Source organism: Amphibalanus amphitrite, unplaced genomic scaffold (genome assembly GCF_019059575.1).
Source record: "Amphibalanus amphitrite isolate SeventyFive unplaced genomic scaffold, NRLGWU_Aamphi_draft 000384F_arrow, whole genome shotgun sequence".
NCBI classification, from domain to species: domain Eukaryota; kingdom Metazoa; phylum Arthropoda; class Thecostraca; order Balanomorpha; family Balanidae; genus Amphibalanus; species Amphibalanus amphitrite.
The window spans coordinates 135,554-161,109 of NW_024881878.1; the positions used below are offsets into that span (position 1 = coordinate 135,554).

General features: G+C 51.2%; 1 protein-coding gene across 1 annotated transcript in view; it reads left to right on the forward strand.

Moving 5' to 3' along the window:
* The first annotated feature begins 630 nt into the window (after window positions 1-630).
* Window positions 631-25,556, forward strand: part of LOC122390155 (AT-rich interactive domain-containing protein 3C-like) — a 41,459-nt gene continuing 16,533 nt past the window's right edge. The window contains exons 1-5 of the mRNA XM_043382838.1: window positions 631-827; window positions 10,062-10,160; window positions 14,444-14,608; window positions 14,845-15,186; window positions 24,406-24,478. Of these exons, the coding sequence (XP_043238773.1) occupies window positions 750-827; window positions 10,062-10,160; window positions 14,444-14,608; window positions 14,845-15,186; window positions 24,406-24,478 (757 nt within the window). The 5' untranslated portion in view covers window positions 631-749. The remainder of the gene's footprint in view (window positions 828-10,061; window positions 10,161-14,443; window positions 14,609-14,844; window positions 15,187-24,405; window positions 24,479-25,556) is intronic.

Genomic DNA, 25,556 nt, shown 5'->3' on the forward strand with positions numbered 1-25,556 from the left:
AGTCTTCAGGCTATACTAGATGAAGAAAACAAGGTCTGGTGCCGGTCATTATTTCCAGCGGTCGGTCAATGCCCATCAGCGGTCAATATTCCACCTCGGCGATCAGGTCATCGGGAGTTCCCCATAAGAAGATGTCACCAGTTTCAATTTGCTCTCTGGAGCGCAAGATCACCGGCCGGTACTCCCTCTCGTGACCCAGGCCACCAGCCAGTAGTTCCTCTTAGCAGTCCAGGTCACCGGTCAATATTTCCTCTCGGTGGATCCAGGACAACCTCGCATCACCTGGCCTCCTCCCGGGACGAGCGGTATACAGACAGAGCGAGAGGAGAGAGTAGGAAAGAGTGTCAGAGCAGTCGATCAGACCACCCACCGCTGTATTGATCGCCGCATCTTGTGCGCCGCCTCAGGCGGACGCCGGCAGCCAATAGGACGTCTGGCTCGCCCCCGAATCAACAGCCCTCCATTGTGGATGCTTTGATACGTCGGCGGCGCCGCGTCGCTGCCCCGATATTACCCTGATATAAGAATGATCGTGCGCGCCGGCAGGCTGCGCGCCCTCTGATTGGTCGGCGGCCGCCGGATCGGCGTTTGATTGGCCGATTAGGCGGCGGCCGGCGGCCGAGCGGCGGCGGCCGCCTCAGTGTAGTCGCGGCCGTCGCGGCGGATGGTGGTCGAAGGTGGGTTGCGGCCGATTGGACTGGTGCCCGGCTCTGGCGGTATTTCTGAGTGGCGCAGCTGGGACTCAGGTGATGCACGGGTCGCCGCTGCTCATCAACCACGCTGCGGATATGGACGGCGGCAAGGAGGCGGGCGTAGAGACAGCCGTGGTGAGTACAGTGTTATAAATGAAAGGTCAGGGTGGTAGAAGCCTGTGGGGTAGTCACTGGTCACTCATGACAATATTTCTGAGGAAATGTTGCATGGGGTTGCAAAGGGGAGGGTAGTGCGGGAGACTGTCGTGAACGCTGATATAGTTAGACACTCAGTTGTTGTGGATCGATATAGGATCTCAGAGTACATTGATGGAACTGAAAGGGTGGCAGCATAAGCGTAACTTTATATCTCTTTGTGGGTGCTCAAGCACCCCCAATCCTGAGCTCAGCACCCCCTGCCTTCTTAAAGCACCCCCAGCCTCCTCAAAACATTCCCAGCTGACTCAAGGCCCTCAATAATCAGAATGTCCATCTCCTAGTACTGTAATGAGCCCAGTGAATCATGCAAATACTTTGCATACTCAATTCAGTGACTAAGAGAATATACATTGAATAAATCACCACAAATTAAGATGCATGATATTTGTGTTAACATTACATCTGATATTATCAGGGGCCCGGGAACGATTTTCAAGTTGGGGGGGGGGGCGAGCCTAAAATACCTGACATGATGCATATAAAACAGTGGCATAGCTAGGGGTGTAAGGGGACACGTTTCCCCTCCCCCCATCGGGTTCAAAGGGACCCTTGGGTCCGAGAGGCCCTGCGGCGCCATTTGACCGCTTAGGGTTAACGATGGCCATATTTCTACTCAGAAGGGCCCCGTGGGGCTCTTTAGAGCACCTCATGGGCCCTAAATAGCCACACTAAGGTCTCCATAAGGGCCCCACGCCGACTTCTGAGGGCCTCTTGCGGCTTTTAAGGACACCTCGGTGGTCTCCAAAGGCCCGTTAAGCCTGAAACAGACTCTTTCCGCAGTCAGGAAATCGCATGCGAGAGCCTATTCAAATACATGGAAGCACGCTCGCATCAATCGCACGCACCTCCCGCGAGCGATTGATGCGAGAGGAATTACAATGTTTTTGAATAGGCTCTCGCATGCGATTTCCTGAACGCGGAAAGAGTCTGCTTCAGCCTTTACTGGCCTCTGAGAGGTCTTACCGGCCAATGAGGGAAAGTTCTAGGGGCATTTCCCACCTGTGATGGTCCCACACTTATTTTTCTGAGGGCCCCATAACGGCAACTATGGGGCCCTTGTCGGTGCCTATGAGGGCCCACACCGGTGTCTCTGAGGGTTTCACACCCCCAACTCCGAGTGCCTACACCAGTGCCTATTAAAGCCCTATATCGGCGGCTCTGAGGACTCACCCAACACCTGCGCATCTAAAGGCCACCCACTGATGACTTGAGGGCCCCACAACGGTGACCCTGAGGGCCCCACCGGCGTCTGACAGTACCATGCCGGTCTCTTAGGACCCCGCAGGACTACTTCTGCCGGCCTAATAAGGACCCCTTGCCGGTCACTGAGACCCCCTGCCGGCTTGTGGAGAGTTCGCGTCAGCAGCTTTAAAGGCCCCACACCCGTCTGTAACGGCTCTACACCAGCGTCTATGAGGGCCCGGAGCAACGCCTGTAAGGACCCTCATCGGCGCCTCTGAGAGAATCACACTAGCACCTCTGATCGCCCACACCGGCACCTGCATGGCGGCCCCACACCGGTGCCTCCCTTACCGGCGGCTCTGAGGGCCCTACGCCGGTGATTCTGAGGGTGCCACCGATAACTGAAGGCACCACACAAGCCCTTAGTGTAGCTGAGCCTTAATCCCATACCGGCCCTCCGAGGGCGCCACGTCAGTGCACTCATTGCCCCACACCCCTCCCTCACACCTGGAGCGGGTAAACTGTGTTATACCTATAGCAACGATTTTACCACCGTTGTAGTTTGTACGTTATGTATTTCTCAAAGTTGACTCAAAATGGTCCAGTACAAAATCTGGCCTGCCAAACTTATGGCCAAGGTCAGGACCAAACACGTTTTGGGCAATCAGTCTCAGTCCATGACTCCATTCTTCGGCAACTACGGTGCAAGGCCGATACTGTAGAAACTTGCAATTTGTACCCTTGACCTGACCTTGACCTTGACCTCAAACTTTAAATTAAGTGCATGTTTTTAGTTATTCGTGATGAGATCTTTCGATTGGCCTTTGAATTTTCTAAATCGGACCAATAGTTCGGGAGATAACAGGGGGGTAAAATTTATCCCCCCAGCCCCGCGCGTTTGGCTGGAGAGTGGAGACCCCAGCCCCGCGCGGGTTAATGCATTGGGTGAGCCAAAATTGTTTTACAGTGGCGCTATTAAAACAAGCTCTCGTACCGATTTAACATCATTTCTTGCATGATGCCTGATGGCTACAGTAAAAAAGAACAGCTAAAAAAACTACAAAAACTATGGAATGCCTTTCTGAAAGCTACTGAGCACCTGTAGAATATCCAAGACAGTTAGGATAAATGATAACAATAACACGTCAAATGTATATTTAAACACACAAAGCTTTCGGTATGAAAATACCTTGATCACTGTGTTAACAGAAATGAGGACAGAAGACAGAATTTCTGTCCTCATTTCTGTTAACACAGTGATCAAGGTATTTTCATACCGAAAGCTTTGTGTGTTTAAATATACATTTGACGTGTTATTGTTATAATTTATCCTATTGAGCACCCCCAATGATTTTTGGAAAACTACACCCATGGGTGGCAGACTACGTCGGTGAGGCGGCCGTGGCCCGATGGCCTGACGGGTGAATGCACCGCACCCGCCTGTTGTGGTTTGGGGCGGGGCCGATGACGGGTTGGCTGGTGAACGCTATGGTTTTCCAATAGACAAACCATGGTGTAATATGTGTGACGCTCTGGAGTGAAACCATGTGTAAAGAAACGCTGCAGAGGTGGCTCTTGCGGCTCGAGGCAGTCCCCAGTGTTTGTGGAGCCCGGTCACTCGTGCATGACATATTGCTGATCATAGTAGGGAGGTAGGTGCCTTGTGCTAACTGATGCTGAAGACTGACCGATGCACAGTGGGGATTTTTCCGATCTAGCGCCTATTAATTCAAAAAATATTTTTTTGGATTTTTTTATCTTTTGTGTCAGTAGAGCTAAGAAATGTCTGAATTTTTCATATATGGCATTGTTTTATCTGTATGTCCACAGCAAAACTAGGAAAATGCTCCCAAAGTTCACACTCATGCGTGATTACTCAATGGGCTCAGCAAGGCCCGAAAGTATAGCTCAATATCATTGTCCTGTCCTGTTGGTTTTAATCTTGCGAGGTCTTAAAGTTGCATATCGTCTGAAAGGCACCTTTATTAAGAATGGAATGGCAAACAGAAAATATGCCACAACCTTACTAAGGTCACAAAAATGCCCTTTACAAAAACCCTTACAGACACCATATTGAAGGAATGGTATTCTAAATAAATGTAGGAAATCAACAATGTTCTCCACACTTTTCCACTCCGAAATATATCCTATCGAATTCGCCACTTTCTTCTGCACAAGACAACGCCTAGTTTGGCTGCCGAAACTTGCCTGAACACGGAATATTCACATTAGAGTATCTTAACACCCCACTCGAGGAGCGCTAGGGCAAACAGCACGATATAGGTATGTTCCGGACATAGGCGAATAATTTTACTTCGTGATTTATATGATGCATATTTTCTGAGACACATTCATTAGGAATAGGATGACAAGCGTAAATTATACATACCGTAACCTTATTAACCATCGCACTTGTGGGGAGGGGGAGGGGGAAGGGGTCGGATAAAACCCCATGGTTTTCCGCAAATTACTCGCGCAAAAAGCGGCCGATTGCGCCGAAACTTTCGGTACCCTCGAGATCATCAATTTTACATCTAACCTAAAAATTTCATGACTCTGACCCAACTGACCTTTGACCTGTGGCATATTTCTCGAGACCATGTTTGGCCGGAATCGCGATTCGGCGTATGCCAGCTCACATTATCCGTGGTTTCCAGTCTTTTTGTGGCTTTAAACGTTCAAATATGTGAAATGATGTTGGTGCCATGCATAATGGTGGGTGTCAAGGTCACGTGAAGGTCAAGTCAAGGTCATTGACCTTTTGATGACCTTGGCTCACTTTTTCGAGTTTTACTTGTTTCTAGGGTAGTTTTTGGTGCTGATTTCGATTTTAGCAGCCATTTGAATATTTACGAAGTAGTTCTAGTGCCTTCGTTCCATGTTACGAAGCTATCAGTAGTAGGTGACACTTCTATGGATGGCCGGCAGGACGCCTACTAATTGATCTAATCTGACCTGACCCGACCTGGCCTAAATGCATAAAGACATCGTCTGTGATCAAAACTAACATGAAATTCGTGATCAGCACCCCAAAATACCCCGTAACACCCTAACTTTGCGAAGTTTCAAGAGGTCTCGATTTCCCAACTTTAGTTGGGTCATTAAACTGACTTGGAAAGTCAGCTTATGACCTTGGACTTTGAAATTGGATATATTCGGCCTAATTTCGTCATAGGCAGCACGCTTGACTTTTCCGCGAAGCACTAGCTTGATCAGGGGCCAAACGGCTGAGCGGGGGGTCCAATTGAACCCCCTATACTATGTTGATTATGCACATTTACAGGTAAAATTCTCACCAGGACACACCAGCCAACATCTGTGCACAATCTGGCTACAATTCTACCTATGGTTTGCCCTCTACGAATAAATACGTGCTAGATCGGAAAAATCCCCACTGTGCGATGTGCTGACCGGTGTTGGAAGTGGAACTGCAGTGGTGGAAGATGTTGTAAGGAACAGCTTATATAAAGAACTGTGTACTTTGAGTTGCAACTTGCAATATTCACTGTTTGTTTTTTGGAAGTGGCTGTAGGACAGCAGCAATGATAAGCAACACTGATGCTGGTTAGGTAACCTGCTGTAAAATCAGCTGTGACCTCTAGCCGTGATGATGGCTGGAGTAAAGTTCGATTCAAAGCTGCAGCCACCCGGACCCTTGGCAGCCGTCTGCTGAAGCTGCTCTGAGGACCCCCGTCCGGTCCACCGCTTACAAATGGCCCGTCGCGACCGTTGACCCTCGTTTGGATGTGGAGAGGTGCAGCTGATATGGATGAGCCAATGTTGTTTGTGCGACACTCGGCTGGAGTATATCAGTGCTAACTCGGCACATAGGTCCGATGTCATGTCATAGCACACACTGAGTCACCCAATGACGTAAACACACAATCTGCGATAATGGTGAACAGATAACAGGTCCAGGCATACCCACAATGGTGCGAGGACATCCCAATGGATCCGCCTAAATGAGCGTTTTTCTAAACTTTTTGAGCCCTCCTCCGTTGAACGTGACCGCATGGTTACCTCTAGTCTGTGCCTCTGGTAATGTGTGTCAGATTTTATTGCTGCATACAACTAATTTGCCATTCTCTAAATTCGTATAACGCTTCACTGCCCAGGGCCCACATGATGCGGCATACCAAGAAGGGGGTCATTTCATTTTATATCAAGTGGCACTTTATACTATTTTTGAGCCTATTCTATATCTTAGAGGCATTTCCTAAAGGAGAATAGCTTCAGGATATAGTTTAGGATAAAGGTGCTGCTGCAAATTGAACCCGCCGGATCATGTTCTTCCTCCGTCTCTGTGACCGTGATGCTCCACCAACCCAATCAGTCCGCTCAGATCGTATTCGCAGCTTACTCGCGCAAATAAAGACCATCCACAGCAGGTAATATCTCCAGCGAAATTGGGCCAGATCATGTTAGCGGAAAAGCGCTAGCCAGCAGTGGACACCAATCATAAATGTGATTATATTTGGCTTGTGCGTGTAAGATTGCCGCTTGCCAATCAACTCTGAACCCTTGCGAGCATCGCAACCCGGATCTGTCGCCAAAGCAACGGCAGATGCTCTCTGGTCATCGAATAGATTCATCAATTGAAGATGAGGATCCTGTCAGACGAGAACTATTCAGAATTTTGCTATTTATGGACATCTATCTTCGCGGCCCTATGCTCTTTCCCTCGCCGCTCGGAAGATAATGGGTATATAAGAAAGGACATAATTATGTATCCCTATCCTTGCGATCAATCCCCTGGTCTCGCCTGATCCCGAAGAGCCCCGTCGTGCTGTCGCCCCCTCCCTCCCCATCCGCCCCCACCGCCTCCCTCCCCCACCCCGCCGCCCCCGCCTACCATCATGGCCGCCCTGGTTGTCGGATGGCCACCATGCCGACATCCGCTGCCCACAGCGCGCCCTTGAGGCGCCGTTAAGCCAATTTCGGCAATCATATATGCAATTAGAGAGCCGAGCACGACGGTGGCACCGTCTGCTGGGTGTCATTGACGGAGGGACGATTTGGGCGGCGGCGATGGGGGCGGCGCACGCACCCGCCGCCGATCAAATCGCCTCGGCCACCCCCGGCGGCCCCGAAATTGAGCGTAAAAACCCGCCGGTGGTTTCGAGAAGTTGTTAATCGCGGCCACATGGCGAGCTGTGAGCTGCTAGGGCTGGCAATGGTAGGTCGACAGCTGCAGATAGCTAGACGGACTGATCGATATGTAAATGTAGCTTGCAATGATTGCACGAGCTCTTCCGGAATCGAATGGCGCCCAGTGACTAGCGCTCGGGCTGACATGGCTGGGAGCTCGTTAGATGTGTCCAAAGATCGCACAGTAGTACCGGGCCAGCCACAGAGCACGGCAGTAGCCCTGTCCGCGGCGGACCGGCTTTGATCCACCCGGCTACCAAATGATGCAATTTCGGCGGCCGGCGCCCCCCGCCGGGCCACAATGCGTCGCCGTGCGGCCAAGGAGCGCCGGCCGATAATAGATCCCCTATCTGGGCGCGGATCGGCGTGTGCACCTTGTTAGCATTGGCCCGTGGACGGAGCGGCTTAGCGCGGACCGGCGCCGGACCAACCCCGGGTGTCACCGACGGTAGAGGCCCCGGACGGTCGGGCGTCCGGCAAATTATAGGGCAGTCGGGTTTAAATCACTCGGCCGACCCCAGGCTGAGGCACACGGGTCTCTGAACGCCCCCCCCCCCCCGCTGCCCCACCTATGCCCCTCTATATCCAGTGCCGCTGCCGAACGTCCGACAGGCCTGGGAAGTGGGAAGGTCACCTATGGTCAATGGACGGGGTCCCCGAGAACACTCCGCAAACTTGAGCAAGCTTTGGGAACACCGGACTGCACTGGTGCCATTGATTCGTTCCCAGTGTCACTCTGAGTGACAATATGTTCGACCATTTCCTGACAACCTGAGAATGAAAACACTTGCAACCAATCAGTCTATGTTCTGGAAGGAGTTTAACTGCTAATTCATCCACGTTCTCGAATCCAACAAGGTTTGCACGGTCTCTATCCCTCTCCTTCGCCATCTGTCTCTTTCCCTTCCTTTCTTTTTCTATGTTTCTATATCTCCCTTTCTCCTCTCAGCCCTCAGCCGAGCGCTTCTCTCTCATCCCAGTTGTCAGCACATCCTTCCCTCCATTTTAGTAGCACACACGGTGTTTGTGGTGAAGCGAGGAGGACCACAATTTCCTGCGATAAGCCTCCTCTGAGGATTATCCCAGCGGCTATTATGCCGCGTCACAGCCTCTTCAGGGAGCTGGGGGCGGCTCTTCAGATCTCGTTGTCTATCCGCCCCCTTTCAGAGGGTCCTGATCTCTGCCGATTGGCACTCTTTGGAAAATCACTCAACACTCGCCCTCGCGGCTTTCCATAGGTACTGACCCCGTGCTGGCTGTCTATCATGAATCTATGTGTGATTCAGAAGAACGATAACGAACTTGATTGTTTGCGTGGATAAAAAATAGTGATAGATTTAGGTAAATTGGGTGGTTATCAGGACACGGGCGCTTCAATCTTTATGGGATTGTCCACTGAAGAGATTTACGGTGAACAATCTATTCTGCCTTTGAAACTTTCACACTATCATATTCTGTGTTGTCACTGTTGATTGTTGTTAAAATCGTTTTCTTTTTCTCTAGCCCTCCCTCCAGCCCGAGTGGCCAGCCACACCTGCTCGTCAGACAATCGTCTCAGTTCGAACCAGATTCGACACCCGGTGTGAAGCACCCTGCCTCCGTTCACCTCACCAAGGAAACTGCCAAGCTTCTCAGGCATAATCTCCGAATCTCCCATTCCGAGACGCTCCTCATTCCGTCTCCGGCTCTAATTTTCGTCGTCCGTCGCGATGCGTGCGTAGATGAGCGGCGCCATTACCGATCCCTGAGGAACTCCATCCATCGACCGATCGCCGACGATCGTCCGACTAGGAACATAAATCGCCACCTTTCCTATTCAATTGTCAGCGTCGGCCGGAGCAGGCACAATTGTTCCGTAATTATTCCAGGGTCCGCTCCAAAGGTAGTGGACCAAGCTAGGGATTCGGGCGGTCAAGCGGGCTGGACAGCGTTAATTCAGAACTGGTTGGGACCGACTGGCTTTGTTCGGCTAACTTTGACTTTGTTTCCTAGTCGGCAGCCGCCCAGCCCAGACTCGTACCCGAAAACCTATTCATAAACTGGCGAGTACCGCTACCACCAGTCTTGTACGGAAGTGCCATTAACGTGCTTATATTTGGGCATTGTTTTTCTGTTTATTATAACCAAGCATTGAGTCAATGTCATCGATGTCTAGCGCTCAGTGAGCTTTACCATTGATAGTCGGTGCTGTGCTGCACGCCCAAGCCTTTGGTCGCCGCCCACGCTTCTTCATCCGAACTCTTGTTATAAACCGGCCGCTATAAACCGGAGCGTGCTGGTAGAACAAGCGACGTCCGCTCGTCGGCTGCCGACTCGGTCACGGCCAGGGGCTCTCGTGACCGAGCCGACACGGAATCCGTGCCGCGCCCGTGCGTCTGCCCGGTGGTGCCTCGCCTAGCCACGTTGGCTCTCAGGCGTCTGCTCGTCCACCTCCCCAGACCTGCCTGCCGCGCCTACCCGTCTGCTGGGCTGTGGGTGGGGTGCGTGGGAGGGGAGAGGGGAGGAGGGGAGGTTCACCGGCAGTGTGCGCTGTGACCTTTGACCCCTTCCTCGCCCGGTGCCGCCTCCCTGGCCCCCTACTGAGCCAACTGACGGGCTTCGCCACCCGCTCACTCACTCTCACCGCAGAATGCTAATTAATTGGATCATTCTATATTAATGAGATAGTTTTTCACCATTGAAGTTGGTGTCAACAGTTTGGGCGATGGAAGTTGAAGGGCGGTGGTTTGGGAAGGCTTGCTCTCGGAGCATTCGTTATGAACTCTTCTGCCACGCTCTAACCTGAATCCTCACCTGACCTCGGTGTGCTCTGTGCTTCAGAGTGGAGGTCTGAACAGCGCTGTGTGGGGAGCGGCGGCGCACTACCGGCAACTTCTGCAGCATCAGCATCAGCAGCTTCAGCAGCACACAGAGGATGACGTAAGTGGAAACAGAACAGAGATTCAGAAGAAAAGTCAATCAATCTAACTTATTGACTCGATAACGGATCACATTTGTTGCAGTCTTGTCGGTAGCTGGTCTCATTTCAACCATGGCGATTGGCTTTCAGAAGAACGGAACTTCGTCTGCCGTTTTTTTTTCTGAGACCCAGAACCCATGACGTCAACGCCTCTATCCGCAGAATTGGGAAGCTGAGATATGCGCTGCAGTTCCGCGCCGATTAATGAATTTGTCACACCGAAAACTACCGGGTTCATTTTGAAAACACCTGGCCGATATTTGCATATTCAGATTTCTTTCAGACCGCAAAGCCAGTGTCAATGCGGCAACACCTTCTCGCCCCAAAACGCACAAAGCGAGCCGTCGACAGGACCTTTTGATACATTTTTCAAGCATCTATATAATCCGCTGAGCAATAAATTCACCTCCTTTGGCTGAGAACGCGTGTCAGGCGGCCACGAAGGCCACAGAAGGGGCGAACTGCTGGAGAGCGGGCGCTGTTAGGCAGCAGCTGGTCTGCACAGTCCACATGGGACTAGCAACTGAGGGCTCGGTGGTGGGGACGAAGTTATGATTTTCGATAAAAATTTAAATTATAAAGTGGTGAATATATGATAAACCTGGAGTTATTAGCATATGGCATATCGACAAGAAAAAAAATACCAACATGTGATAGCTTATTTGATGATGAAGCATCTGTACTGCTGTTCGTTGTTTCCTATATAGTAACGTGACGTCTCCTCGTCCCCCTCACGTTATTCCAGAATCTACTGCCGTCACCATGTCATGGATGACGTCCTTCAACACATCCTTCTGCTCATCCTCAACATGTCACGCCTGGTCTCCTTCCGCCCCTGTCATCATTCGCCGCCCCGCGTCATCATTCGCTGCCCATGTCAGCGAGTCGCGCAGCTAACACCTCGACACTGGCGACTCAACGACCTACCGCCACTCTTCACCTCATAATCGGCCGAGTCGTTGTCACCAGTTCTGGCGCCTGTTCTGCGTGTCCCCAGTCACCCTGTCTGGCATCAGTCCGCCTATCTGGCAATCGACGCCTGCTGGCCAGTTTGTCAAAATCACTGCGCCAATCTGGCTTCCATCAAACTCCCCCCGGTCGCCCAGAATAGCCTTGGGCCGTTTCCACGCCTGCGGGAGCCGTGGGCCGGGGAGGGGCGAGAAACCACTCCCCTCCCCACGCCAGCGGGTGGTGGGGAGGGTGCTGGGTACCCCTCCCCTCTCCACACACAGCGGCTGACGTCGGCGCCTGCCGCCCCCCTGTGTACGACTTTGATGGTGCGTACAAATCGACGGCCCACGGCGCGATCGGGCGATATATAAATACACAAGACGGAAATAGCGACGACGGCGGCGGCGGCGCAGCCGGCGGAGGCCCTGGGGTGGGGCGTCGAAACCCCACCGGTGGGGCCTGCCGTCCCTCCCCTCTCGCGCCCACGTCTCGAGCCGCGGCGCCACCAAAAATACACCGGCCGAGAGGAGCGTAATCATTTATCAGGACGCACCCAGCTGGCGGCGGGCCTCCGCCTGCGAGCTGGCTTTTGTTCTTGGCAGAGAGCGGCAAACAGACAGCGGGCTGGCAGCGGAAAATGGCCGACACGGACAGATATCAGGGGATCGGAGCAGGAAAATTCGCTGCTAGGTAGCGGAGATGTAAAATATCATATTTTTTGTAGTCCTCAGGACGTTCTTTTTGTTATTATGACCTGTCCAGTGTCCAAAAGCAGATTGAGTCTGAAATTTCGTTTAGGTACCGACGGCCAGATATTTGTTTTTGAATAAAAACTTTTGCCATTTTCCTAACAATTTTTATAAAAGTTCTTAGATAAAAGACATTAAGGAGAAAATGTTTTCCTTTTTTAAGTAATTCTCTCGTTCCGCCTTGCCATGTGTCTCCCTCTGGCGGGGGCTCTCCCATCCCCACCCCTCCGATTGCGGCAGATGGGCCTCACCTGGCCCGTGACGCTGTCGGCTGCCCGTATTTCACACATTTCCTGCATATTTGAATTCAGATTGGGACTCGGCGGCGCGTGAGAATCTCATTGGAATATGCCGGCGTGTAGCCGATGTGACGAACGAGCTGTGACCAATCCAGCGAACGGGCGCAGCTCCGGGTATCACCGATCACCCCCTGCGCCCCGCATGGTAATGAGCTCCCGCGCGCGAGAAAAGGATTGTGGCAGACTCCTGAGGGCGGCTCTCACGGCAGCCCGACCGCCCACTAAATAACGACAAATAAATCAATTCAGCACGGCCCAAACTGCGCCGGAATGTCAACGAGATTCCGCCGGCCGGCCAGCGCCGCTGCCGATCCGATTTTCCCATGATGCGAGACACACGGTGGCTGCCGGCGGTCGTCCCGTACCTGAGGTGATTTTATTTCTTTATTGCCGCCCGCCGAGGCAGCTGACAAGACAGACGACGCCGATTAGCCGGTGAAATTTATAGACACGGGCGCGCTGTTTGATTGAATGAAGCGTACCTGTCGGACCTCCCGCGCCGCTGGAATGCGACGGCGAGACGGCGGCGCTGAGCCGGCCGACCGGCGGTGGCGGTGGCGGCGGACCGGCGAGCGTGTGGCAACTGGACCGGATGAGAATTAACCTAACGGGATGCGAGATGGATCGCTGAATAGAATTGAATAAACAGGGATGTATCGGCGGTGGCGTATTGTGCGCAGCGTGTTTACGAGCCCAGCCGAGCCACCTAACGGTTGTCAGGGCGATATTGCCGCCCTGCCTGCCACCGGCGACCTGGCCACTGACAATGGGTGATTGAATTTTACCGGCCAGCGACGCCGGAGAATGCCGCCATGGTCTGATGGATTGGTCAACAGGTAGATATAATCAAAATCATCAATTGATAAGACTATCTCCGTAAGTCAATTACTTTTTGACTTATCGTTATCACATTAGCCCTTCCTGATAAAATAAATGGCAAAATGCGTTCTTATCGTAACAAAAACTGTCATTCTGAATTCTAAAGAACTGTTGAGAACTCATACGTACTATGCAATGTGCACTGTGCACTGTGCAGGCATGAAACCAGTAGAATTTTGTCCTGTCAACTCAATTTTTCTATCATCTTGGTCGCTTCATTCGGACCGCGCCGGTCGCCGCGCTCGACCCGTATTCACACGCCTTTAGCATCCTGACACCAGCGACACCAGCAGCGTCACCTCCCAGCCCGAGATTAATGGCTGCCGCATCAGAAACAAACAAAACCGGCCAAGATTAATTCCGCGTGGCATTACTCAGCAGGCGCCTCCGTAGGCTCCGCCCCGAATTATCATCAGAGATGGAGCTGGCCCGCCATCTCGACAGTCATTACGGGCCGCGGCGCAGACGGTTGTTTATCGTCGACAGCGGCGCCCCCCGGCGGCCGACGCCGTGCGCGTGATGTGCCGCGATCGACGCGTCACGACCTGGCGCGGTGGTCCGGTCCGTGAGACGCACCGCGGGAGAGAAGGGTTCCTGGTCAGTGCTGAGATGACTGGGAGCCTGCGAGACGTCTGAGCTAGACGCGAGTCAGCAGCGAGCTACTGAGACTCTGCGGGTCACCCTGAGTTAGACTGACTCACTCCAAGTTTCAATGAGTTACTCTGGATCACTCCAAGTCGACTAAGCTGCTCCCAAATCACAAGAAGTCACCACCAGTGTCCAGTGACCAGCGACTCACTGGTACTGCGAGATGACTCGCATGGTATCACCGTGTCGTCCAACCGCAGTGAATCCATTGTCGAGTCTCGGCTCCCGCCCGTGGGCGTATACGTCCTGTGCAAGGAGGAGCCACTCACGGGACCACCGGAGGGGTAGCAGCGTTAGCGGATGTCGCCCAGCTGTAATCCTCACACAGAGCCGGATTACACCGGTTATATCCGCAGAACATGGTACAATCTTGATATGTGAGACGCCACTTGTAGGTCAGAGAGCATTAGTCGCTTGGAGTGACGCAATGGAGCTTCTTGACATGACCTCGCCTCCAGAGATCCCAGAATCGAAACGTTACCTTCGTATTGCATTGGGGTATAACTTGTCTAAAATATGTGGGCGTTTAAACTTCTCTCGTGATATGGCGGATTCTAAATGGAGTCTTGCAGTTCACTTTTCTTGTGTCCAGTTCTGTCATATCACCCACCCTCTGCGTAAGTACCCATGTCTGGAGGCTTCCCTGACCTGACGTCTTGAGACTTTCCCTTCACAACAGCGCACACCTCGCTGAGCAACATGCTCTCCTCCCGGCAGGGGAACATGTCTGACGGTGGCTCGGCAGGCTCAAGAGAGCACTCCCCGGCCCCACGCTCCGACCCAGAGCTTGAAGCGGAGACCAATGACGACTCCTGCAGCCAGGACGTGCTGGAGAAGCTGAAGCAGCAGGTGGCCAACGTGACGCACGTCAGGAGCAGGAAGGTGAGATGGGGTGTCAGGGAAGGTGGTGGACCTAGACGGGATATTTGACTTTGAGTGTCTTTTGGAGCTTCGTAGATGAGGGATCCCTGCATGAGGGACTGGAGGAACTCTTCTTTGTCGCTGGCGGCTTTCTTACTTTTATCCATGGAAGGGGAAGGCAATTTTTACGCATATTTGTGATGTTATATAGATGAATGACAATCAAATGTCAAATGAAATCGTGCCGTATCCCTCAGGATACCAATGATAACGAAGCGCCCGACTTTCGTCTGCGGGAGCCGGTTCAGCCTCGCGCGTCGGCCGATCCGTCGTCGCTGCCGCGTCACCGTCTGTCGCCGCAGTCGCTGCTGGCCGCCTCCATGGCCAGCAACCCGCCGTCACTGGTGCCGCTGCCCGGCCTCGGCGGTCTGGCTGGCTACGGCGGCGCTGCCGGCCGTGCCAGCAGCGCGTCGCCGCCGGCCCGCGAGGCGGCCAGCCCGCCGACCAGCTCGTCGGGCCACTCGCCTCGCCAGCCGGCCGCCGCCACCGGCACGGGGAACACGCAGGCACCGTGGAACTACGAGGAACAGTTCAAACAGGTCAGTCTAGCATGCACCACTGTGTTTGAAACCAGTCGTGTACCTTTCTGTTATTTAATTAAGTCATTTTAACAATCTGTGCATTCGTTTTATGTGTTCTTCGCGGCAGTGAATCTCACAGTTGGGCTATGAAGTGTGGCCGACACGGATAACCTCAGTGGTTCGAGCGGCTCAAAACCACTCAACATGTGGCCGCAATGCTCAGGGTCGGGTCAGGCCGGGTCAGGTCGGGTCGCCTGTCGTCATCCCGCCTCTCCTTCGGCCGGTGTGGGATGGGGATGATTAGAAGGGTCGTATTCGTGGAGTGAGAGGCTCATCTTGTTATCACTTGCACCTCCTTTCTCTTCATCACGCAGTCTAGACTCCGAACATTACAAAAGTCAGACACAACCGAAATTGGCGTTACTACGTGGTAGCCAATTCACAGACTCTTGAATGGCATTTATATGAAATAACTTGGTTGAAATAATTTGGACAATTTGAACCAATCCCCTTAACCCTGCTAGGATGATATTTCGATGAAGGCTCTATCGAATAACTTTTGTCATCTTGCACAGTACGCATGGATAGATGTACATTAGGCACTAGCCGGACTCGCATACATTACAGGAATTTGTCGTTGCCTTCGGTTGCCTTCACCCTCCCTCTTTTCCTCTCTAGTTTCCATCCCCCTCGACATGAAAGGCGCCGCGAACGGTTTGACTATTGTGGGTGGCGTGAATCGCGCCCCTGTGACCCTTTCCCCCACTGTCCGAGGGCACGGACAGGACACACTGGACACAGAAGGACACGTGGCCAGGGATTCCGCACGAGTGCACAGGAACTGAAGGGGGAAAGGGAGAGAGAGAGAGAGAGAGAGAGAGAGAGAGAGAGAGAGAGAGAGAGAGAGAGAGAGAGAGAGAGAGAGAGAGAGAGAGAGAGAGAGAGAGAGAGAGAGAGAGAGAGAGAGAGAGAGAGAGAGAGAGAGAGAGAGAGAGAGAGAGAGAGAGAGAGAGAGAGGAGAGAGAGAGAGAGAGAGAGAGAGAGAGAGAGAGAGAGAGAGAGAGAGAGAGAGAGAGAGGAGAGAGAGAGAGAGAGAGAGAGAGAGAGAGAGAGAGAGAGAGAGAGAGAGAGAGAGAGAGAGAGAGAGAGAGAGAGAGAGAGAGAGAGAGAGAGAGAGAGAGGAGAGAGAGAGAGAGAGAGAGAGAGAGAGAGAGAGAGAGAGAGAGAGAGAGAGAGAGAGAGATATTTCAGATTTCAGATTTATTTGGCGAAAGATCCACATTAACACACATGGTTTTTCACAATCGCACGTCAGCAATTCAAACGTTAAAAAACAGGAAGAGGTCGGCCAAAGCCAAAGTGGCCACACGGATGCACGTGACGATGTTTTTAAACACTCCTTATATTAAAAATATGCTGCTTTAGCTGGTGTTTGAATGACACACCTGGCTCGGTAACTGGGAGCTGGTTGAAAGCTTGCACAGCCCCATAGCACAGCCTGCGTCGTCCCGCTTCCGTTCGGATGCGTGGGAGAGCAAGTTCAGAGGCGCGTCGCGTATCATGAGCGTGTCTCTGTCTCGCCGTCTGACCGAGCGTGTCGGCTATTTCCTCGGGCTGACCACTGACAAGAACGCTGCGCAAACTACACACGCGGCAGTACATCGCCATCTCAGATGCAGTGAACCACCCCATATCATGGAATACATCGGAGATATGGTCCCGTTTTCGTTTCCCGGACACTACACGTGCACAGAAGTTCAGAATCTTCTGAACGCGGTGTAACTGGGTCTGGCCACAAGTCCCGTACACTGACATGCAATATCTCACGATTGATATAACAAGAGCTTGAACTATTGGCTTCAGCGCACGCCTTGGGATCACATGTCTCGCATGGCTCAGCGCAACGAGGACGCCGTTGCATTTACGTGTCATCTCGTCAATATGTGACTGGTAGGTCAGGTGTCTGTCGATGATGACGCCGAGGTTTTTCACTACTCTGCTGTCGTTTACAGCCGCTCCACAGAATTTCAGCTGAACGGCGGGCATATGTCGCAGCATAGCCGGCGTTCCAATCACGATCATCTGTGTTTTAGTCGCGTTCAACTTCATTCCATGAGAACAGTACCAGTGATATAAAGAGTCCAGTGCCTGCTCCATCGTCTCCACCATGCTATGAATGTCCTGCTTCTTACCCGTTACCAGGAGTTGTGTGTCGTCGGCGAACTGCACAACGGTCACAGATTCAGGTACGTACAGACTGAGGTCATTTGTGTACAGCGTGTACAATGCACAACTGAGCGACCCGCCCTGGTACACACCGATACTGTTTAGCTTTGTCTGTGAGAAACACACGCTTCCGTCACTGCGGCGTATCTGCACTTGTTGCGTATGGCCTGACAGATAGTTCGCAAACCATTTCGGGTTCACACCGGGTTCACACCGAGAGAGAGAGAGAGAGAGAGAGAGAGAGAGAGAGAGAGAGAGAGAGAGAGAGAGAGAGAGAGAGAGAGAGAGAGAGAGAGAGAGAGAGAGAGAGAGAGAGAGAGAGAGAGAGACTCAATTTCGCTGTGGCGTCGAAATCCATTTCAAATATAAAATTTCAAAATTATACCGAATCGGTATAACATGAGCACTGAGCAATCAGCCATAGACCTCTACATACCTGGACTGGACACTCGAATTTGGCGAATTGCATAGTGGCCCTAAAAGTAAAACGTTATATCTCGGGAACTAGGTCAGGTACGATGTTGGTATGTAGAGGTATATGAATCAGCAATCAGTAAAACATGAGCATTGAGCAATGTTATTTTTTTTCAATTCTGTTCAAGTGTTCAATGAGGCTCTCGCCTAATAGCCTCGGAATTAAGCCGCCCACAGATAATGACGCCACCCGAAGTAAAAGGCTAGCTCTGAGCTCAGAGATCAATTCATTGTTTAATGATCACTTGATATTCATAGATCGGACAAGAATGAGAGTCTACCATAGCATCGAAGCAGCGCTCAACATGAGCGGTAAATTCCGCCGCCGCCCCGCCTCCCTCCCCCTATCATCTTCCATTATGTGCGCCTCCTCCCTATTATCTTTTTCTTTGTTTTCCTTTCATCGGCTCCTCTATGCGGCGAGATTAATGATTCCGGCCATGTTTACATTTGCATGCTCTCGCTGAGGCCACTCTCCGGCGCTCCTCTGATGCCGGGTCGAATCGCGGAGCGCCTGGGAGAGCACCGGCAGTGACGTGGCTAAAGTTAGGGTGGGCAAACGGGTGGTAAGGGGGAAGGGCTTTGTTGGAAGAGTAGGTTATCGGTTATCCGATTGCTCATATTGCGTAATCTGGTTATCTTGAAACATACGTGAAACTAAAAACTTTTCCAGAAAGGTTATGCATTATATAGCAAACTTTGAATAAATTTAGATATGTTTGGACGCATTTTTCAATATGGATTATAGCAAACTAGCGGATATGTCATTTCATAGCAAACCCGTGGGCCCATCCCGCCATGGCCGCCGCCGCCGCCCAGCTCCTCCCCATCAGACGCACAGCCACAGTCGACACCGCCATCGCGGCACCCCTCGCTCTGCCGCGGTTGATTGGGCTTTTTGTTGGGCGCTGTCCGCTGCCGCGCGCGCGCCCGTGCACGCGCCTCCCCCGTGTCGCCCCTCCCGCGCCACACAAAAACGCGCGAGTGACGGCGCGTGCCGCGAAACAGACATTTTCCAGCAGCCGTCTGTGACGTCACGCTCAGCTGGCGCTACACCGGACCGGTTCCGTTTTTTGCACATTTAATATTATAGATAGTCACTGTTCTGCAACATCTCGCAGCTAATATGACCTGATATTCGTTGAAAATGATCTAAATGCTCTCAAAAGGAAAAAAAGGGTCTCATAATGACGAGCTTTATGCTGTGATCGTGACGGAAGCTGAATTCCTCGGTGCCATAATGTGCGGTAGTTGCTCATATACCAAGCGAGCATGTCATCGTAATTATCTGCGAAAACGGCGACTGTCAGGCAACGCTCGGCGGCGCGCCACGTCGTTCCGAGCCGGTCCGCCTCGCCGACAGCACGACTCTATTTGACTTACCCGGGCGCATGATATTCCCTGCTGCCTTCCGACCGCGTGGCTACTTGATTGGCCAAGCGCGAAATGCAATGAGCTACCGTTTTTCCCCGGAATGCATGAGCAGTGCGCGTGCAATAAGTGGAACGATTGCTATTCGCGGAAATATCAATCGGTCGTTCACCAGCAATACGGAAACGGTGAACTAAATACGAAATACCCAGTAGGCACCCATTGGTAAGTGTAACGTTCTATAAAATAATTTATTTCAATAAATTTAAAAACAAATAATGAGGAAAGCTACAATAGAAATGAGGAACAAATAGTGAAAATGAGGAAGATAAAAATGACAAAAATAATACCAAATTTTCACAAAGATATTCATTTATATGACAACAGCTCAGCCATTTCGCACAAAATCAGGTAATAGTTTATGCCCCTCTGTCCAATGTCCATGCACCAAATCAGCTCTGCCCTCTCAGCTGTCGATATTGTCGCAGCAGACTTCCGTTGGCCGGTTGCCCCTCTCCCAGTCCCCTGTCTACTCGACACCCCGTCCCGCTCGTCTCGGTGGTCCCCGGCCGCCGCAGTCATTAGGGCTTAAATTTAACCTCCCCATCGGCTCCCAATGGCATCGGCAACGACGCTGATTGATTTCCAGCCAGCTGTTGTTCCTCTCCAGGGCGATATTTCGCATGCCCGCGCCGTCTCCGGCGAGGGTGGAGACGAGGTGGGGGATAGGTGAAGGGATGAAGATCCAGCTGGGGAGAGATTCTGGTCACTGAAGGATATCGCCCCTCGACAGACGCGCCTCCAGACCGACGCGAAGCTCATCAGCGGCGGGGATACGGCGTCGCGGCCGACGCTGTCCCATATATAACCGCACAAGGCGCCGGGGGCCGCCCCTCGCGGTGGACAGGGGCGGGCGGGCAGAGGGGTGAATGGGCCGGTCAAGACGCCAACGGACGGTCGCCGATCGGAGCCAGTCGGCCCACAAAGAGAGCCCTCCCGACGGCAGCTGTGGTCAGCCCCATCGGAATGTGCACAAAGTCTTCAAAGTTCCGCCACGGGCGGGTGTGACGGTCCCGGCGGAAGGGGACGGGGACCACTGCGGACCGCGGCGGACCGCCGAGGACCATCGGCCCTGACCAGAGACCATATGCCGCTGCCGTGATATATTGACTAGAGCAGATTCAAACACCGCCGGAAATGGCCAGCTCTGTGGGGGCGATGCTGGAATTTTCGGCGTGCTGCGATTTGGATAAGGACCAGAAACGGGCAGGGAGGAGTCCTGCTTGACGCAAAACCGGAGCGTGTGCGTGGCACAAAAGTGGGATAAATCACAATCAGGAGCTGTGCGTTTATGATCCGTTCAACAGTGTTATTTATCCAGCCGACGCTGTCAGACGTGATTGGATAATGTCCAATTTCGGCGCTGAGTTAGGATGTGACTGTGATCGCTGCAGCGGTGCGAGCAATTTTAGCGGCCGTTCGCAGAAGATATGCTTCACATGCGTGTCAAAAATATATTAAAATATTGCTGAGCTAGAGCGGTGTCATCCGAAATATTCCCACAATGATCGTTGATTTAGTTCAGTTCATCAAGTTCAATGGAAGTTGTGTTATCATTCTGTATTTTAGCCACTTTTAAACCCACTTTTAACATATTATTCGCACATTACATGCTAAGGCGGTGAATTCGATAACGGAACACCAACTCATCGTTGAGTTTAGCTAAGTGGAACTCTCCAAATGTTGACTGGTGGTGGCTGTGGTTCCACATTGCTCGCTGTGGGAACCTCAACTGTCTACATGTCGACACCGCCCGATTCCTATCAAATTAATCGCCGTGTTTAGAAAGCAGAACTCGGATTCCCCGATTTATAACGGCCTAATTGCAGGGTTTCGGCAGTTTATGTTCGCGCTAATTACGCGCCCAAGCCACGAGCACTGTCCCGGTTAGCGTTCTTGGCGCAGATGTTGCAGCACAAGCTTTGACGCACATTTTATGACAGGAAACAGAGCACGCTGTTCGGGCTTAGAGGAACAATGAAGTGGGATTTTCACACCCCGTACACAACATTAGCTTCACCTATCTTAATCGCTACAGAGTTGGTTGCCTAGCAACGGACAGTGTGCTCCGAAATAAACCTTGATTATGGTCCGACACATGCTTCGCTGCAATGCTGCTGCGGACAAAATGGTTAACCGAGAACAGTCCGTCAAATTAAATAATTACCGACAGAAAAAAAACGAAGATAGACAAAAGACATACTATGACGTGTCATCCTTTTTCAATCACTCGGTCCTGCTATTGGCCTCTTGGCCGTGAGATGGCGGCACTAGTTACTCGTTAATAAATAATATTTCTTCTCCCAACGCATTCCCAAACTTCTAATAAAGCCTGTCCCATCATCATACAGATAGCGATACACACAGATTTACTCAAGATTAACGTTACAATCCCATTGAAAGATCACGTTTTAGTCCCACTGACTAGTATCCAAGCTGAAATTCGGACAAGGTGGATATTATAGATAAAGATTGACTCCGGCTTGCGCGACGGTATGTCAACACATAGGGGAGAGGCTTTGTGCCCTATTCCGAGCCCAACAAACGCCTTCGGTGTCGTTCTCTTCAATGCAACGCTCAGGTTATGTCATTTTTTAAGCACAGAAATGGCACTGTCAGTCGACATAACTATACATATCTAAATAGAAGCATTAGGACCATATAATGTCTTTTGACTCATAGACAAAGTTTCCCGTTAGAATTTAGAAGTCAAACATTGTTTCCGCTCCCGACACAGACATTTTCGAACAAATCAACTTTTTTGCCATTTCGCTTCCCTGGTATTGACGGTACCATCGGAAAACAGTCTAACCGGTCGCTCTGTTTCAGTCTCTGAGGAGAGGAGTAAACAGACAAAATTGACCTGCCTTCTTTGTGAGAGGTTCGCAAGAAGCAGCCAGTTGATTAAATCTTGCGCTTAGTATTGTGAGTTGTTCCCCGCTGCTTTGTCCCAGTTATCGGATTATTAGGCGGTGCTGTCTCTATTACCGTAAGAAAATTGAGTCAAACTGATGGCTTCCCCTGTACTCGTCCACTAACTACACCCCAATTGAATTGTTCCTAACCGAAGAGATTAAACATTCAGAGAACGGAACTGAGCGCGTATTTCAATGCCCCTGAGGCGCCCGGATGCGGTGGGAGCAAGTCTTTTTACGGCGTGCTAAATTGGCCTTTTTTACCGATTTGGCTCTGCTAAATTGCTGTTGAAACCCATGCGATCGGTACCTACCATTCACACGCTGCCTTTTTATGAACATAGAAGAGACGACGCATGCCGCTTTTAAAACAAGATCCTTTCCATCTCTGATCAATTTGCTAACAAAAATAAATGAGCACTTCTTCACGCGTTCACCTATCCTCCTCCACAAGCCATGTCTCTCGGGCAGTCATCCGACAGTCCAATCACTGCCGCTGGTTGATTGTTTGTGAAGGACCCGGCCGGTCCTCCTGATGGCCCGTATTTGCACAGCACTTGCCTCTGGTCATTGACAAACGATCGCAATCTCGGGGGACCGGGACCCTGGCTCTCCCTGGGTCGCCGGCGGCGGCCACCCTATCTCTTTAATCTGTCCGATTTGTAATTCAAATAGAGTCTAGTTAGGCGGCGGCGGCGACTGCCGTTCATTATGAGCCAATGACTTATGGCCGGCCCCGTATTATGAATCAGTAGTGCATTAACATGCGATTGTCGGTGCGACTGGCCCCTGTCCTCGGCTCGGCGGTAATCGGCCTACCTTTGATCATTACCAGATAGCGTTTGAATAATCAAAACTGTACTCTGGCGAGCGGACGAGGCGAATCGACAGTGGACCAGTCAGAATTAATGGCGAACTAGCAACAGCCAATTCGTCACGCCGGTCTCCGTGCTTTTGCCCGTAATTATTGGGTTCATGCTCCATGCGATTCGGGGTTATTACAGGCTGATTGAATTCAACTCATATAAATCGCTCGTATCGCAAGCTAATTATGTGCCTGTCAACTCCTTATTGCGATTAAAACACTTAACGGTGGATATCTATCACGGTAGTAAACCGCCAATGTCTCACGGAGAGATTAGCACTTCATCGGATTAATCGGAACGGGGTCCCGATTTAAAGACATTTTTGTTAACCCTTTCACTTAATGAACTTGTATATTATTTTAGAAAAAGAAGGTGTTATGTTGTGAATGTCCAGTTTATTTATTAACACTATTTGGAAACATTCATGAAAAAAATGAAGCTCACTCAAATGTCACATTTTTGCATTATTGGGAGATGAGCTGCAGCAATGCTCGTAAGATGGCATAATAGTGGCGTCGTGAGGAACACATGTTTTTCAAAACATTTGGTCGAATTAATTTATTTTGCCTTTGGACTAGCAACACTCTCCTCAGTTGTCAGCCCCATCAAACGGACAATTAAAGCACGACTTAATGTTTCGACTTGAAAGCTGATTTTCCCACAGTGCCTCTATGCTATACCGTAGCACAGGCGCTGTCTAATAATGTCGGGGCAGCAGAAGACTGATGATGGGACAGGTTTTATTGGAAGTTTTGGGGGTGCGCTGGCAGAAGGAAAGATCATTTATTAACGGGTAGTGCCGCCATCTCATGGCCAATAGGCCAATAGCACGGCCAAGTGATTAATCAAACTGCTATAGACGCCGACAGCATTGTCAAACTCTCATTGTAATTGTGTTAGAAAGTGGCGGAAGATTTCAGTCGGCCATACTTCTTTTGGCTGTGCGGTTAAAACTGCATAACATTTTACGTTTAAGCGCTTGCTCAATGCCATTGTGGCATTTTCTCCGACACTAAAATACCAATTTTTAAGACCATAAACGGTTGATGTGAGCTGTTTCATGCGAAAAGCTATCGCATGATCTCATGCAGGGCGCCGTGTTATTGTTACGAAGAACCAATTATATGCAATGAACAGGTATGCCAACCTGTTTCGTTCCGAATAGCGCCCTTCAGACCCGGAACATTTCGTGGTTTGTAATAATGCTTCAGCGGCCATGTCTCTAGGCTGATTTTCTTTATTTATTTAAATTGAAATTTGAAATGGGTAAACTTTATTTAGTGTGTCTTATGATGTTATATCAGCCATACATTTTTCTCTTTCAGTTGTACGAGATCGACGACAATCCGAAAAGAAAGGAGTTTCTGGACGAGCTGTTTCGCTTCATGCAGAATCGAGGTAAGACTTCTGAAGCTTTGAGCTTGTAATAATAGACTTGACACTATCAACACTATGCATGGGGATTCACTTCAAACCACCGATTTTCTTTCTGTCTTCCTTCCAGGCTGTCAAAACCAAGTTATCTCAAATCTCTAACCTTTCTCATTCTCCGTGCCTCTGATCACGTTTAAAGCCTATCCGTTGCTTGTGATATCCGAGTGCATGCTTCAAATGGCCAGCATATCGATGCCTCAAGATCCTACCTGGGTGGCGAGGAGTCACAACTGAGGCAGGTATGGAATAACGGTGACGAATGAACTCAGAAAGCACGGAACGCTCGGCTTGGGCTACGTAGGATCAGCAAAAGACATCACACAAACAGACGAACTTCCGCTTGCATGCAAATTGCCGTTGTACCCGACAGGTAACAGTATATTGTATTGTATTGTATTGTATTGTATTGTATTGTATTGTATTGTATTACCTTCATGGACAATCCACACGGGGCGTGGCGATTACAGTCCAGAGTCCGAGGTGAATGATAATCAAATACGAACGTTAGTATGACCCGTCCCATGATGACGACTACTACCGGCTCGCCTGTGCAGTGCGCAGTAACGCCGCCGCGCTGCATCGCAACACGTCACGCTTGTGACGATCGACAGCGTCACGGAAGCGCTACGGCAGTGTCACGGTAGCGTGGCAGCATTACGGTAGCATTACCTACGCCAGTGGTCCCGCCCTGGCCGCATTCCCGGTGAACCGGTGACCTGATGACCGAAGATCGGTTGTGTGTGATCAGTTAGCATGTCACGCGGGAATGCCTCTTCACCGGTCGTGTCGCCGCCGGCCCCCGGGCGCCCAGTGAATCGGTAATACCCTGGGAAACGGTCGCCGCCTTTGTCTCAGCTGCCCGGGCATGGAGATGGTGTTTGCGGCGCCAGTCTGGAGCCAGTAGCCGGCGCCCGTCGGCCCGCCCCATACCATACGACCCGGACAGCCTCGCGCTGTGATAGTGACAGTGGGTGGACGCATCGGACACACCGTCCTTTCGCGTTTCATTCCGTTTGATTGAGCTGCTGTAATCCGTGTGGGT